Genomic DNA, 13,547 nt, shown 5'->3' with positions numbered 1-13,547 from the left:
TCAACGAGAGATATATTTTCAATTGAGTCTAAAAAAGTAACTAACTTTTGGTGTAAGCTAAATAGAAAGTGTCTCAAATTGAATTCTCATCCCTTTATTTTGTAAATTTAGATTCACAATTTATATTTTTATTATAATCTTTCAGCAGATTTCCTGTTTTAAGTTACCTGCTGCCATCTAGTGGCGAATACGGGAACTATGAAGTCAAAAGTGCTGCATCGAAATGAGAATATTTTTTATTTTAAGAATAGTTTAAGGGGCAAAACGTGACATTGTTTGCCGTGTCCACAGATATAAAAATTTTAATATATATATATAAACGAGGTCACACGCTGACAGGACCAGGAGCAGCAGTAGCCTACTTAGCTTTAAGTGCACCGTTCAGCCTATATTAGTAACGTTTAAACAATGTCTTACTTTTTGACAACTTTATTAGTAACGTTTAAACAATGTCTTACTTTTTGACAACTTAAATATATTTAGTCTTTATTTTGGTTATTCTTCTGTTTTTGGTCACTTATTTAAATTTGACCTTCTCATGTCGCGATCCTAACTTGTGTTTACACCGGAAGTCAAAGGCATGACTGTTTCCTTGGCAACCATCGAGTCCCTGGCAACCGCGGGAGGTAACAGGCGGAATAATGACAAATGTCATCGATGGCGAAAAATCGCTTTGGGAACAAGTCTGTGACGGTAAGACGAAGCTTCTGATTGTTTAAGCTTTTGTGGGAAAAACTGTAGAATAAAATCTTTTTCTTTGTTTGTGTTTTTTGGAGAGTATGAAGCTGAGCAGCCCTGTCCTCCCTGTGCTGTGTGGACAGACACCAGCTCAGTGAGCAGCCAGCTCTCCCAGTACAGCACCATCACAAACTCTCCGGTCCTATATGGACTCACCACAACCAAGGTCAGTGTCTCTTTCTCACTCTGTCTGTCTGAATAGTTTGGATCCTGTCACACCGTCCTCTAAAATGATCATTGCTTTCACTAGGTATCGGTGGATCACGACCCTCTGATAGACTTTGACCCTGCTGTGCTAGAAAAACTTCAGAAGGACCTGACATTAGCAGACACTGCATCACCTCCACAAGTACCTGAACGTAAGATGAATGTGCTTTTCCCTGCAGGGTGTGTAACTGTGTGTAAATATCTCTGCCGTCCTGGACCTTACAGTATAAATATATGTTTGTGTCAGGTGCTGTCACACAATTTTTGCAGAGGAGACTGTTTCCAGTGTTGATACCTGCACTGGAAGCTTTGCTGAAAGAAGCCCAGAAACACGGCTGCTTTGAGGTGTGAATGTCTTCTTCTTCTAACTAATAAATAATTTGCAGGGGGCAGATACTGTTAAAATGACAGTTTAAGTACATTCACGTACTGTGATCAAGTACAATTTTTAGGTACTTTACTGGGTGTTTTCATTTTCTGCCACTTTATACTTGAAACTATTCTCTACAAAATATTTCAACTACATTTATTTCACCACTGTATGTACTTTGCAAATTAAGATTTTACATCCATTTATGATCATCTTATAAAATGTGATGCATTGCTTTATAATAGGTTACCCACCAGTATACGATGTCTATTCAATTTTAAAATGCATACACATTACTGTGTCAGTAATAATGTTAATCTACAGTGATATAATGTATGCATTAAAACTCAACAAGCAATAAGTATCTTGAGTTTTAATGCATACATTGGTAACACTTCTCTGCTTTTACTCAAGTCAGATTTTGAGTGCAGGACTTTTAAGAAAGTATTTTTACATTGTTCTAAGATTACTTTTACTGATGTAATGAGTATAAGTAATACTGAATACCACTTTTGCTTCTGTACAATGCATTGATTGCTGTCTTTTGTATTGCAGAGGAAAATAACAGCATTTAACCCGTGCGACTTTCTGTGTGAATGGCTCTACAAGTAAGAGTCCCCCCGCCTACACAAACTATATAATGCTCACTGTTGCCTGACCCCATCATTTCTCTCAAATGTTATATTTTGAGTGCTATGTGTCATGTTGTTTTTTTGTGCTTTTTACATCCTCACTCACTCTTCCTTTTTGCTCAGCCACAACCCCCACAGGCAAGGACAAGTCCCAGTGAACTTCCATGACATCCACTTTGTAAAAGACTGGCTGAGCATGCAGTGAGTGTCTCCTCAATCTGTCACGTATACACGCTGCAGCTGTTACCTGTAAATTCAATGCTTGTGAGAAATATAACTTCATGGTCAAGTTCATGTCCACTCTTCAGTGTCTGAAGTGTAAAATAAACATTAATTTCAAGGTAAATCATTCTGTACATTACACCATACATTATGACAACACACAAACATGCACTTTTACAATTACATGCTGCATTTTTTTTGTTTTTGTTTTTTAATGCAGATGACATATCATCATGTTTTTCTCTTGTTTTATCTCATTTTTTCTTTCTGTCTCTATCTTCAGTCCCAGGCCTCCCCTCCCTCTGTTTCTCCTGCTGAGCGAAGATCAGGCTGCTCTGCTCATCCAGGCTTTCTGGAGGGGATACAAGGTAACATGACCAGAAGCTGTATATAATGTATGGTAAAAGTAAAGGGCCAGGAATGCAGACAGATCGATGTGGAGGAAAATATATTACAGGGACCCAACACAGGTCTGAAAAGTCTAAAAAAAATCTGAGAAATTTCAAATTAAAAGCCTGGAAGAAAATAGTAAATATTTATCCTGGATGCATATTACGTTACAGTGTTTACAAACCTATTACTTATTACATATTTACACATAAGTTTATCTGTGCCTTGCTGGACTAGTCAGGCTTCAGACTGATTAAATTAGAATGGGATTTTCCAAATCAGAGTTTTATTGCCAAATAGGTTTTCCTATACAAGTAATTTACTGTGGTGTTTTGTAGCATAACAAGCATAGTAAAGTAGAAAAATATAAAGAAGATAAAAAGCTGAAGCTAAACAAAGTACTAGTACACTGTTTTTTTCACAATATGCAGTATAAGAATATTTGAAATGTCTAATATGGTATTGACTTTCAAAGAAGTTACAATGTGAAAAGAAATTTGCATTTTGAAGTAGGGAGTGTGAAGAAACCATGCAGCTCCCCTGCACAGCACAGTGAGCCTTTCTGCGTGGGTGTGTGAGTATGTTACAACAGGCGCTCTCCTGCATGTTCATTGGCCCACAGTACAGTCTTGTTGTATAATCCAATCCTGCTGAAAAGCCCCTTTTCCACAGGGACTGCAATTTCATTTAGCAGCTTGATTATGTCATCAGTGATGGTCGGGATTTAATTCCTTCCTGTGTGGGTGTTGTCATCTGAAGTGCTCTGTACTATGATATAAATAGACATAAACAGACACTACCAGAGGCAAACAGCAGTGCTTCTTCTGCACTCAGACACATCCAAACCCAGTCTTGTGTGGTTTAAGTAGAGTAAGTGGTCATGTTTTTGTTTGTCTAACCAGACGCTCTTATTTTTTTGTTTCTATCCTTCGTCCTTGTAAGAGAATTCAGCTGCAGCCTTGCTGCACAAAGCATTGCAAAAGCTGCCACCTGTGCTGTCATGTACAATACATTCTGTATGAGGGAGCTGAAAATATGCTTTTTGCATGTAGTTGAATTAGTGGGTGTGTGCATGAAAAGCTTTGTTGAATGTGTGTGTGCATGCATCTACATTTGGTCTACTTGTGCACCACCAGGGGGCACAAGTAGACCTTTAATTGGCCTTTGCTCACATGAGATGGCAGCATTGAGGCAGCTGCCTGTCACTCCTCAATGAGTTTACCCTGAATTAAGAGAGGTTCAGTAGGGCCACTGTTAGCACTGCAGCTCAGCACCCCACAGGATTTAGAGGAAGAGAGACACTGCCAGAAAGGGAGTTAGTAGTTAGAGAATGAGAGGATATATCTGGATGAAGCTCAGCCTATGCTGGGAATATTTTTAGATGGATGACGAAAGGGAGGAAAGAGGAAAGATGATGTTTCACAGGCGCCTTGGATTAGGAATGGGGGATAGATTTAGGATATTGCAGCCTTGGCAACATCTGTAGCGGGTAAGAATAGGGACCGAGATGGAGGCTGTGAACGCAGAACAATCTGGACCCAAAGTTGAATGTTGGCCTCTTAGGATCATGACTTATTCAAGATACACAGCGTGGAGATATTTTGGGTATGGGCACAGAGGCAAAGTCCTGACAGAGGTTATATTGTGTCACGACTGCTGTTACCTTGGCCAGAGAAAAAAACAGCAGTTAATAGCTCAGTAGGCAGCAGAGCAGAGACGAGGACATCAACACAAACAGAGTCAGCTGTAAAGCTCTGATGCACTGGAAAACTTCATTAGTTACTGCGTGTGAATCGTCGTTTGGTGTGAACATATGTATGTACGGTATGTGTTTTACAAATAACGTGATAATTGTCTCCCATTATAAATGCGTTCTTTTCATTTCAAGATATCATGGCTCACAGACTTAGTGTGTGAGGGAACAATAACAAGCTATATTTCACCATATTCAATCCTCGTGTGAAATTTGTAAATACTTGAGAATATTTCTGAGGGTTTGCATTGTAAGAGTGTAATAGGATTATGGGATTTCGCTATAGAAAAACACACACAAAAACAATTCGACTCAGTTTCTGTGTGTGTTTTTTAAAAAATATTTCACTAAAACTTATTATACAGATATCAAAATAATTCTTTGATAATATCCTGATATAAATTTGATCCCAATTACAGTCCTCTACATTTATAAATATACCCTGTTCTCTTCGCCCCCTCTTTCCCCCTCAGTCTTACACCCTCTGCTGTTATATAACCTGCCTGACGCAGCGCTGACTGCAGAGGGTGTGTGTATATTTGTGTGACTGTATGTGTGTGTGTGTGTGTGTGTGTGTGTGTGTGTGTTTGAAAGAAAGACAGACAGACAGACAGAGCTGGGACAGGAAGCATAGAAGGAAGGTATTTTTGTAGATTGGAGTTTTATCCCTACATTATTAATAAGTGTCATCAAAACAGGACTGAAGATGAGCAGCAGACAAACACACACACACACACACACACACACTAACTAACTCACATCTATGACCCAGACAATGTTATTGTCTCTTGTTTCACTCATGACTATAAAGAGCTGATGGGTCTAAACATATTACATAATCTCCTTTAGACTGCATGCCTTAGCCCAACTCTAATCCATTCATCCATGCCTGCTACTGTAATGCACACATATGCACACACACACACACACACTCATCGCTAAGACTTTTCATGCTCTCTCGGGTCTAGTCAGCTGAGTCAGAGTAATGTTTCTGCTGGGTAATAAATAGGCATTACAATTAGGCTGTCAGTATTAGGGGTTTGTGGTCGAGTAAAGAAGCAGGCTTTTTTATCATAATCATTTCCGCTATTCACTATTTGTAGATTGATTAAGAGTACACAGAATGTTTGACTTTTTCCTGGCTATACTATAGCACAGCACTGTCCTGTGCAGCATAGACTTGTGCAACCTAACCCAGCATACTAAATTCTGTCCATGCGAGATGTTTGTAAGCTTGTTTGCTGTCTGGCAAAAAATTAGATGTAAAGATTGATACTACTCTCATGTCTGTACAGGTAATATAAACAGTTATTCAGTAAGCTTAGCATAACACAAAGAATGTAAACAGTGGAAAATAGCTAGCCTGGCTTTGTACAAAATAATCACTCACCTTGTTGTTTTGTGAGGGTTATGTGTCGGACTGTTTCTTGGTTTGGAGCAGTTGCCAGGCAACCAGCGGACAAGAAATGGTCTGCCACAAAACCTGCGTAAAACAGCAAATTGTCATTTTCACATGCGTACAGATGAAACAGACACAATATAATGTGTTCATTTATGAGGATTCAAGGTGCTGGTATAATAATAATAATAATAATAAAGCAGAAATGTTTCCCAGAATATCAAAGTACTACTCTAAAATCTTGTTTTCATTATCTTGGTCATTTTGGCTTAAATCTTTGTTAAACTTGCAGAAAACCTCATGTAGATTTCCTCACCTAAAGTTGGGTGCTTTGTTTCTCAGAATTACAAAGTAGTGCTCAAAAATAATTTAAAATTAAAATAAGTAAATATTATATTTTATTATCATGCAGTTTAAAAAAAAATGCTCTGACATGTCTGCGGAAAGGACTAGAGGTCCATTATTGTTTAAAAGTGGGACACTGTGGGTACTGAGTGTATTCTTCCTGGCATTTACTAATAGAGCTGTTTGAAAGAATCTCACACAGTCATACCCAAAGAGCTGTATAGACAACAACAGAACTAGGTCTGTGATTCCAGCTGAATGATCCGAGGGCAGCGATAGATGAATGGTTTGAATTGAGGTTTAGTGTTGAGTCAGTGACGGGCCACGTGCAGTGACACGCATGCAGAAAATATGTCACAGGCACTCAGGCCATCCAGTAACCACTGGCCCTGCGTCGTCCTCACTTCCCCTTGCTTTAGAGAGGCTGTAGGGCCACAATGTCCCAAAATGAGATGGACTGGTCACAGCATGAAGGGCCTACTCCTGTGATATCCACTACCATCTGTAATATAGAGAGTGTTTTACATCTAATTTACCTTTTTAAGTGTTCTTACAAAGGACAGTAGGGCCACGGTGCAACCGCTCACGGTGCCGTACTCTACAAAGGCATGAATCAAATCACTGGTGAACAAAAAGATGATGGATTGGTGGGTGGCTGAGCAGGCTGTGGTGACTGTGGTGACTGTGTCTTTATGCAGCCTGTCAGAGAGGCTGTTGATGTGACTGCAGCCAGTTCTTCCAAACAGAAGCCATTGTGCTGCCGCAGAGTGTGAGAATGGGTGAGGAGCTCAGTCTCACAGGCAGCTTTGCACAAAAAGGAAGGCAGCTTGAAAGGCTGTGCAAGTGTGACTGAAGTGTGTGTGAGAAAGAGGGCAGAGAGTGCACAGTTTGTGTCACTGTGTGGCTGTTGTTGTATGCATTTCTGTGTGTGAGTGTTCTGCTTGTGTTTCTGAAGGTGTCGGCTTTGAGTTTGATTTTCAATATGTGCGCATTTGGCTTTGCTTTTGCATGTCAAATAAGGCGTGTGAATGTATGCAGCCTTGCAAAGTCTTTTAATTTTCTAATCGCTCTAATCCCAACCTTCATGCATACACATAGCATGAGAGGATTTACGCAAATGCACACTGAAACAGGAGATATCAGGGGTTGGTTCATGATTCAAACTAGGAAGAATACATGAATAAAAACATAATTTAATGTCGGAAATCAAGTTCAAATGTGTATGTGTGCTCACAAGTAGCATACAAAGTCAAAACAATACTGCAGCCCTGTTAATCAGCTGTGCTGATGCACACAGACAGGCTTCAAAACGCTCACGCACACACACTCAACTCAGCTCTTTGTCTCCTGCGATCACCCACAAACCATCAGCATCCTGCATGTATATCCAGAAAACAAGCTTTCCAGTAGCAGAGACTTGGATGTGTGTGACACATTTAAGCATTGCCTCAGGGGTCCAATGGCCGACAGATATTAAATCATCATTTAGCAGTGGCTGACAGCAACAGAAGAAGAACTCGAGATATAAGGTTTCTGCTGGACACCAATGGAAAGTGACACAGAATAGAATTGGCCACACAGATACAAGGGGATGGTGAGCAAACACAACAGACTTCAACCCCCACCCTTCCTGACCCTCACCCTCATTTCCATTTCTATGGTTTGCTCCCATCAGCAGAGGGACTGCCGCGGCACTGTTGACACCCGATAAATTAACTATTGGAGCCTGCTAGCCTTACCCATTCCTCAAACCATCGCCAGGCTTATATAACAGGCCCACTTTCCTACCCACTGCTAATAGCAACACTATTGTTGCCATTCATGTAGGCACTCCGGGAGAAAGTTGGGGTGGAATGGAGAGGGAGGAGTAAGAGGAAAACAAGACTGGAGAGAGAACAGAGGAGTGGGATGGATGGAGAGGGATAAAATGAATAAGGTTTGAGAGATATGATGATGATGATGTTTGAGATGTGAGGAGAGGCAGAGGTACACCTGTGTACTGAAGGAGAAGAAAGAGAAGAGGAGGAAGGAAGAAAGGGAAGCAGAAGGAGTTAGTGTAGGAGATAAAGAAAGGAAAGACAGAGTGAGCTCTTCAGAGACATTTTCTATTCATCTAAAACAGCGAGTCTGTTTATTAATCTCTCAGGAAAGCCAGCCACCCACACATACACAGACACAGACACACATAACAACTACAGGGGTTTCCTCCAAGAACGAAAGCATAAATCATGCTACAGCCTGGACAGAGAGAAGTATCAGGGACAGTTAATTGACATTAATCTGCAGCAGAATTTGACCCATTTACCCACCTACAGTATGTGGACATACTGTAGATACACAAACACACTCAGTCAGTCATCTCAACATGCAAAACTGAGCCACACACATGATTTAATATATGTTCATAACTATGTTATGCAAAGGTGTAGCATCAAAGTTAAGGTTGCATTTCACAATTCAAACACACAAACCACACATTCAAAACATAAAAACAATAGTATACAGATTATATTACATAATATACTAATATAGAGTTCATTTGAAAACAAAGTTATGAGATGCATCACATGGGAGAATTAAAGATTTATCATTTGATTTAATGAGAATTTAAAGAATTATATCATAAAAATCAAGGCAATAAAACAGAATAAATAAATTAAACTAAAGAAGCTACAAATTTGAGCATTGTCAGCTGGACAGATGTGATCTGAATGATGGAGGCTGTGATGTGTGAGAGTGAATGAGTCATTTTTTTTGTTTAATTACTAAACAAATCAATGAAACAATGATATATTAACTAAAAAACACAGTGGACACTTTCCTCGTACTGATTATCTTGCAACTTAATTATTATTATTGATGATGTTTGCTAATGTGAATTTATGCATTTGCTGTGTGTGTGTGTGTTATAGATCCGGGGACGCCCAGATGTGCAGGAGCTGCGCCAGTGGCAGAAAGAACTGAGAGAGAACCATGATATTGCCAAAACTGTCGAGCACTTCTGGGCGCAACAAGAAAGCCGAGGTGAGAGCACACACCTACACATATATACACACACACACACACGGTGTCACTGAATGCCAGGCCTTGGGTTCACTGGCAACACAATACCGTTGATCTTGAAATTTCTCCTGTGGCTGACGGCAGCTGCTGATACGCAGGCAGGATGCCAACACACGATAACATTCACAGAAACGAGCGAAAACTCCACACAGTACTATGCACACTAACATACACACATATAAACTGCAGAGATATAGTATTTATACCAACAAGGTTTTGAGATTAAGGCAACGGTGAGGTGAGGATTCAGAGAGCAGTGGCAGAGAGAGAATGAGGACAGAGAAAGAGACAGTGGGAGAAAGAGTGAGAAGAAAGAGAGACAAAATGTCTGCAGGGCTCAGAGTGTGTGTGACAGACAGAGCAGAGGATGGTGACTGGGAATAAATGTGCAGAAAGAGAAGAGATAGAGAGCAAAGACGGGGGAGGATGAAGACGGGGAGAAGTGTAAAATGATAATCGTTAGTGATAAATGATAAATGTTTCTAGAGCTCTGAGTGTGTGTGTGTGTGTGTGTGTGTGTGTGTGTGTGTGTGTGTGTGTGTGTGTGTGTGTGTGTGTGTGTGTGTGTGTGTGTGTGTGTGTGTGTGTGTGTGTGTGTGTTTGTGTGTGAGTACACACGAAGGACAGAGCAGAGCAGCTGAGAATGTGGACCCATGTCCAGTGTGACTGACTGGCATTAGAGCTCATTGAGAGTGACGAATCTTTGCCCTTCAGCACACACACACACACACACACACAGTGGTAAACTGTACAATTTCAGACAGTATACAGTTACCAGGGGGATCAGGAGAAGACTGTTTTGGTTATATTAAAAACTCATTATATTTAAGATTAACAACTCAACTTTTTTTTGATTTTGTGTTGTCACAAGTTGTGGATTTTTTTGGGATCACCTCGGTCCAGTCAGTACTAATGTAGGCGGATAAGTGCCTACATTAAGAGGCTACTATCTGCAGTGGAAAATGAAACTGAGAAGAGTACCTGGTACCAAAAGTGAGTTGAGTTTAGTCGAGCCGTACAATGCAATGAAAACACAAGTCACTGCACTTTACTGTCATGATAACAAGGCATTATGGCGAAACTGAGACAGCGAAAAGAAGCTGTGAACACAACACTTAGTGTGACTTATTGTCACCTTGTAAGTTGTTATCAAACAGTTGCTCATTCACACATCTGGCAGATATGGAGCAATATTAGCCTTCATGTGGTCGTAGTTGTTTTCACCTAGTAAATCTAAGTCCAGTTCACACTCCTGTAGCTCTGGGTTGATGTTCACTAACTCCTGAGGGGACTACCTAAGACATCATTCATTTAGTTTGACGTTTGGTGCTGGACATGTCATGTGCAGTGAGGTTTTGGAGCATTTCTGGTTAAAAAAGTGGTGAGAGTGAACCAAAGCAGTAAATCTGTCAGCCATAAAACCAAACCTGAGTGAGACTTCAGAATGACACGTGACCCCTTTCACATTCAAGTTGTCATGCAATCCATCCAAGAAATTTCATTATAGCTACTTCAACACACACACTGCAACTTTGCATAATAAAGCTATGTGTCATGGTATCACTGTTATTGTGGCTCACAAACAACGACGCCATCATTAACACAGGTTTCTTCCACACTGACACATTCCACAAAACAAAGGCGTCCACTGCAGCCGTGCCGGGCCGACCAACAGCAACGCTGTGCTGCTGCTAACTACTGCTGCTGCTGACCTGTTATTCTAGCACAGGGGGGGCTGTGTGTGTGTGTACAAGAAAGTCATGAATGGAGAGCGTTTTCTGACCTAAAAAGAAATGTGTGAGCTGGAAGCAGACTTTCTGTTGTTGTCTTGGATGTCATGAAGCGCAAGCACTGCCCTTCAGCACTGTCAGATAAATGACGCCACATTTTGGGACTGTGGTCGTGAGAGAGGGTGAGCTTGAGAGAGAAATTATTTAGGGAAGCCCTCTCCCTACTCTATACACGCTCTTTAAGTCAATCCAACAGCTGCACTCATCTCATTTGACCCGAAGAGACCAACATGTGATACCTCTTCTGACATTTCACAGTCTGACATCAGAATTAGTCAGAGGTGGAGAGAAAAACAAAAGAATAGAAGAGCAAAGTTATTCAAAGAGCAGACACAGGATGATACGTCATGGTCAAAAGGTCGAGGTCCATTGGACAGGTGCAGCTCTCAACAGCTCATGAATCACCACGACTGTCCTTGACTGTAGCCTGGCATGTTGGATGTTTACCATTGTGCTGTTAAAACAGAGCAGCTCGCCAGCCTGGGAAAAACACTCCTAAAGGTACTAATAGTAATAAGTCAGAGTACAGCTCAAGTTGTTGTCTGTGGAGTTTATAATGACATAAAACAGTGATATGAATATGCCAATTGCAGTTAATTATTCCCAAGTCTGACATAAGCTACATTCTGCATTTTTATTATCATCATTTATTATAAAGACCCTCCACCCCATGTTTATAAATGGCACATTATGAAGCGCATCAGTCACGGTGTTTGAAACAGAGAAATTATTTTCCTCATCATAAAAAGGTGCTAAAGAGCTGCAGGAGGTGCAGATGTTGATGCTACAGAGTGTAAAGATAGATGCACCTAAAAGAAAACTGTAATTAGCTCTTTTCAAAACCACACTTCAAACCACAGTTACAGTCATTAGTGTGTAAATTATGCAAAACAACTTTCACCACCATCGCTGACAATCTGTCTGTGGCTCTCGTGGTGTAAATGGCCAAATATAGCAGTCTATTCATTATAGCTTCACCTCTATAAAGTCTCTCACTGGTGGATAACAAAAGGCCACCACAAAAGCTTTGCAGCTGTCACATACAGAAAGTGTCAGTGACCAGCTGAGTTGGACAGTTTGTTTGTTTTTTGTTTTTTCAACCCAGGCCTCGGTAAAATATTGTTTTACATGAACTATAATTTGAAATGTACTTACCAGAAACAGTTCACTCACATTGTTAATTAGATATGTCTTTGTTTTACGGATAGACAGAGGGCCTGCAAACACATTTTCTTAATATTTCTTATTGCAACATTGGTGCTAGAAACAGAAAGTTGTGCAAAATAAAGTCTATAAAATCATCGCCAACATGTCGGCATGACTTTTTTTCCTGTTTTTTAAAGGCAATAAACTAAACTAAACTGTTTGTGCAGCAGAATGGCAAAATTAAGTGTTTTGTCTGCTGTGCACATTTTTTAAATGATGACATTTATCACGGTCGGCTTAAAACAACAATGACCCTGTACCTATTAAACATGCAGCTCTTGTTTGTCTCCAGTGGGCTCTGCAATGACAGATCTTCCAGAAAGCCCCCAGCCTGGCAACTCCGATGTGTCCATCCAGGTAGTCTCCCCCACCCCCCAGAGCACTGTGGTCCACACCCCCACCACCCAGATGACCCCTGAGGGCGGTGAGTGGCTGACTCCCAGTATACGCAGTGTAGAGAAACAGGCCTCCGCGCTATCGCCGATGACTGATTTCTTGGCTTCATCCGAGCCTGGTGACAAGTCCCTCGCTGCAGTGTCCCCGTCTTTAATAGGAACTCACTACCTGAACTAGATCGGTGATACTATTAACTAAGACCATTAACTCTGCGTACAAGGTTTCTCTGTTGTTTAAAGGCTATTAAACTGTGTTCGGTTGATGTCAGACTAACCAAAGTAATCAGTCAAACAAGCCATTAAAAACGCCTGTAACCAACTGGATATGGCCAAGCAGGGATTTATGATCACAGGTCCCTGTGTAATTAGCTGATTGTTTTCATTGCCATTTTGATGGATCACCCAACAAATGAACAGCATATAGTACGGTTCACTTATTATACTACGTCTCGTAACAGCCTTAATATTTACTCTCTGCACCTCTTGCTGATAGCTCACTGGAAGATAACCAACTCGTATTTCCTTGCCTTGTCATTTCCTTTTTCCTTAGCAATACATATCCCCCACAGAAGAGGTTATAGCATTTCCATTCAAGCCAGGAACTGAGGCCGGAGTGAAAGGTGACTCCATGTGCAGAGCAGTACTTTCTATCCTGTTTTACAGAAAAGGAAATTACCCTGTCAAGGAAACGGAGAATAAAAAAAAGCATGTTTTAAAACATCTCTGAGATCGCTGGTGTATAATTAACAACTATGTGACAGAGCAGCAAAGAGGAATGACTAGTTTAGTCATAACAACCCTGTTATATATCTTCTGACATTATGGGGATTAAATGTAATATATTATACTGTAATATTTGTAATATTAGTTTATGTGTTTTATAGATAAACTGATGTCAGAGGAAATAATATACTTCCGTCATGTGGACTTTTGTTAAGGCAGAGAAGTGATGTGATGGTTTGTGGCTTGGCCTAATGTAGAAAAATCATCCACTCATTAAAAGATACAATAAATTACTGTCATAAAGATTTGACACT

General features: G+C 40.5%; 1 protein-coding gene across 1 annotated transcript; it reads left to right on the top strand.

Moving 5' to 3' along the window:
- Positions 1 to 566: 566 nt before the first annotated feature.
- iqck (IQ motif containing K) lies at positions 567 to 13,543 on the top strand. Its single transcript, XM_019253254.2, has 10 exons — positions 567 to 693; positions 777 to 904; positions 989 to 1,097; positions 1,193 to 1,290; positions 1,871 to 1,923; positions 2,071 to 2,148; positions 2,453 to 2,537; positions 8,969 to 9,080; positions 12,408 to 12,539; positions 13,061 to 13,543. Exons 1-10 carry the CDS (start codon positions 642 to 644, stop codon positions 13,114 to 13,116), a joined length of 903 nt encoding a protein of 300 aa, XP_019108799.1. The 5' UTR covers positions 567 to 641; the 3' UTR covers positions 13,117 to 13,543.
- Positions 13,544 to 13,547: the final 4 nt, after the last annotated feature.

Source organism: Larimichthys crocea, chromosome XII, assembly GCF_000972845.2.
Source record: "Larimichthys crocea isolate SSNF chromosome XII, L_crocea_2.0, whole genome shotgun sequence".
NCBI classification, from domain to species: Eukaryota; Metazoa; Chordata; class Actinopteri; family Sciaenidae; genus Larimichthys; species Larimichthys crocea.
This window is presented reverse-complemented; position numbering and strand designations above follow the sequence as displayed.

Coding starts and splice junctions, on each gene's coding strand:
- iqck (XM_019253254.2), top strand. CDS start 642: ATGACAAATGTCATCGATGGCGAAAAATCGCTTTGGGAACAAGTCTGT. Junction 1,098..1,192: donor ACCTCCACAAGTACCTGAAC/GTAAGATGAATG, acceptor TGTTTGTGTCAG/GTGCTGTCACACAATTTTTG. Junction 2,149..2,452: donor AAAGACTGGCTGAGCATGCA/GTGAGTGTCTCC, acceptor CTCTATCTTCAG/TCCCAGGCCTCCCCTCCCTC.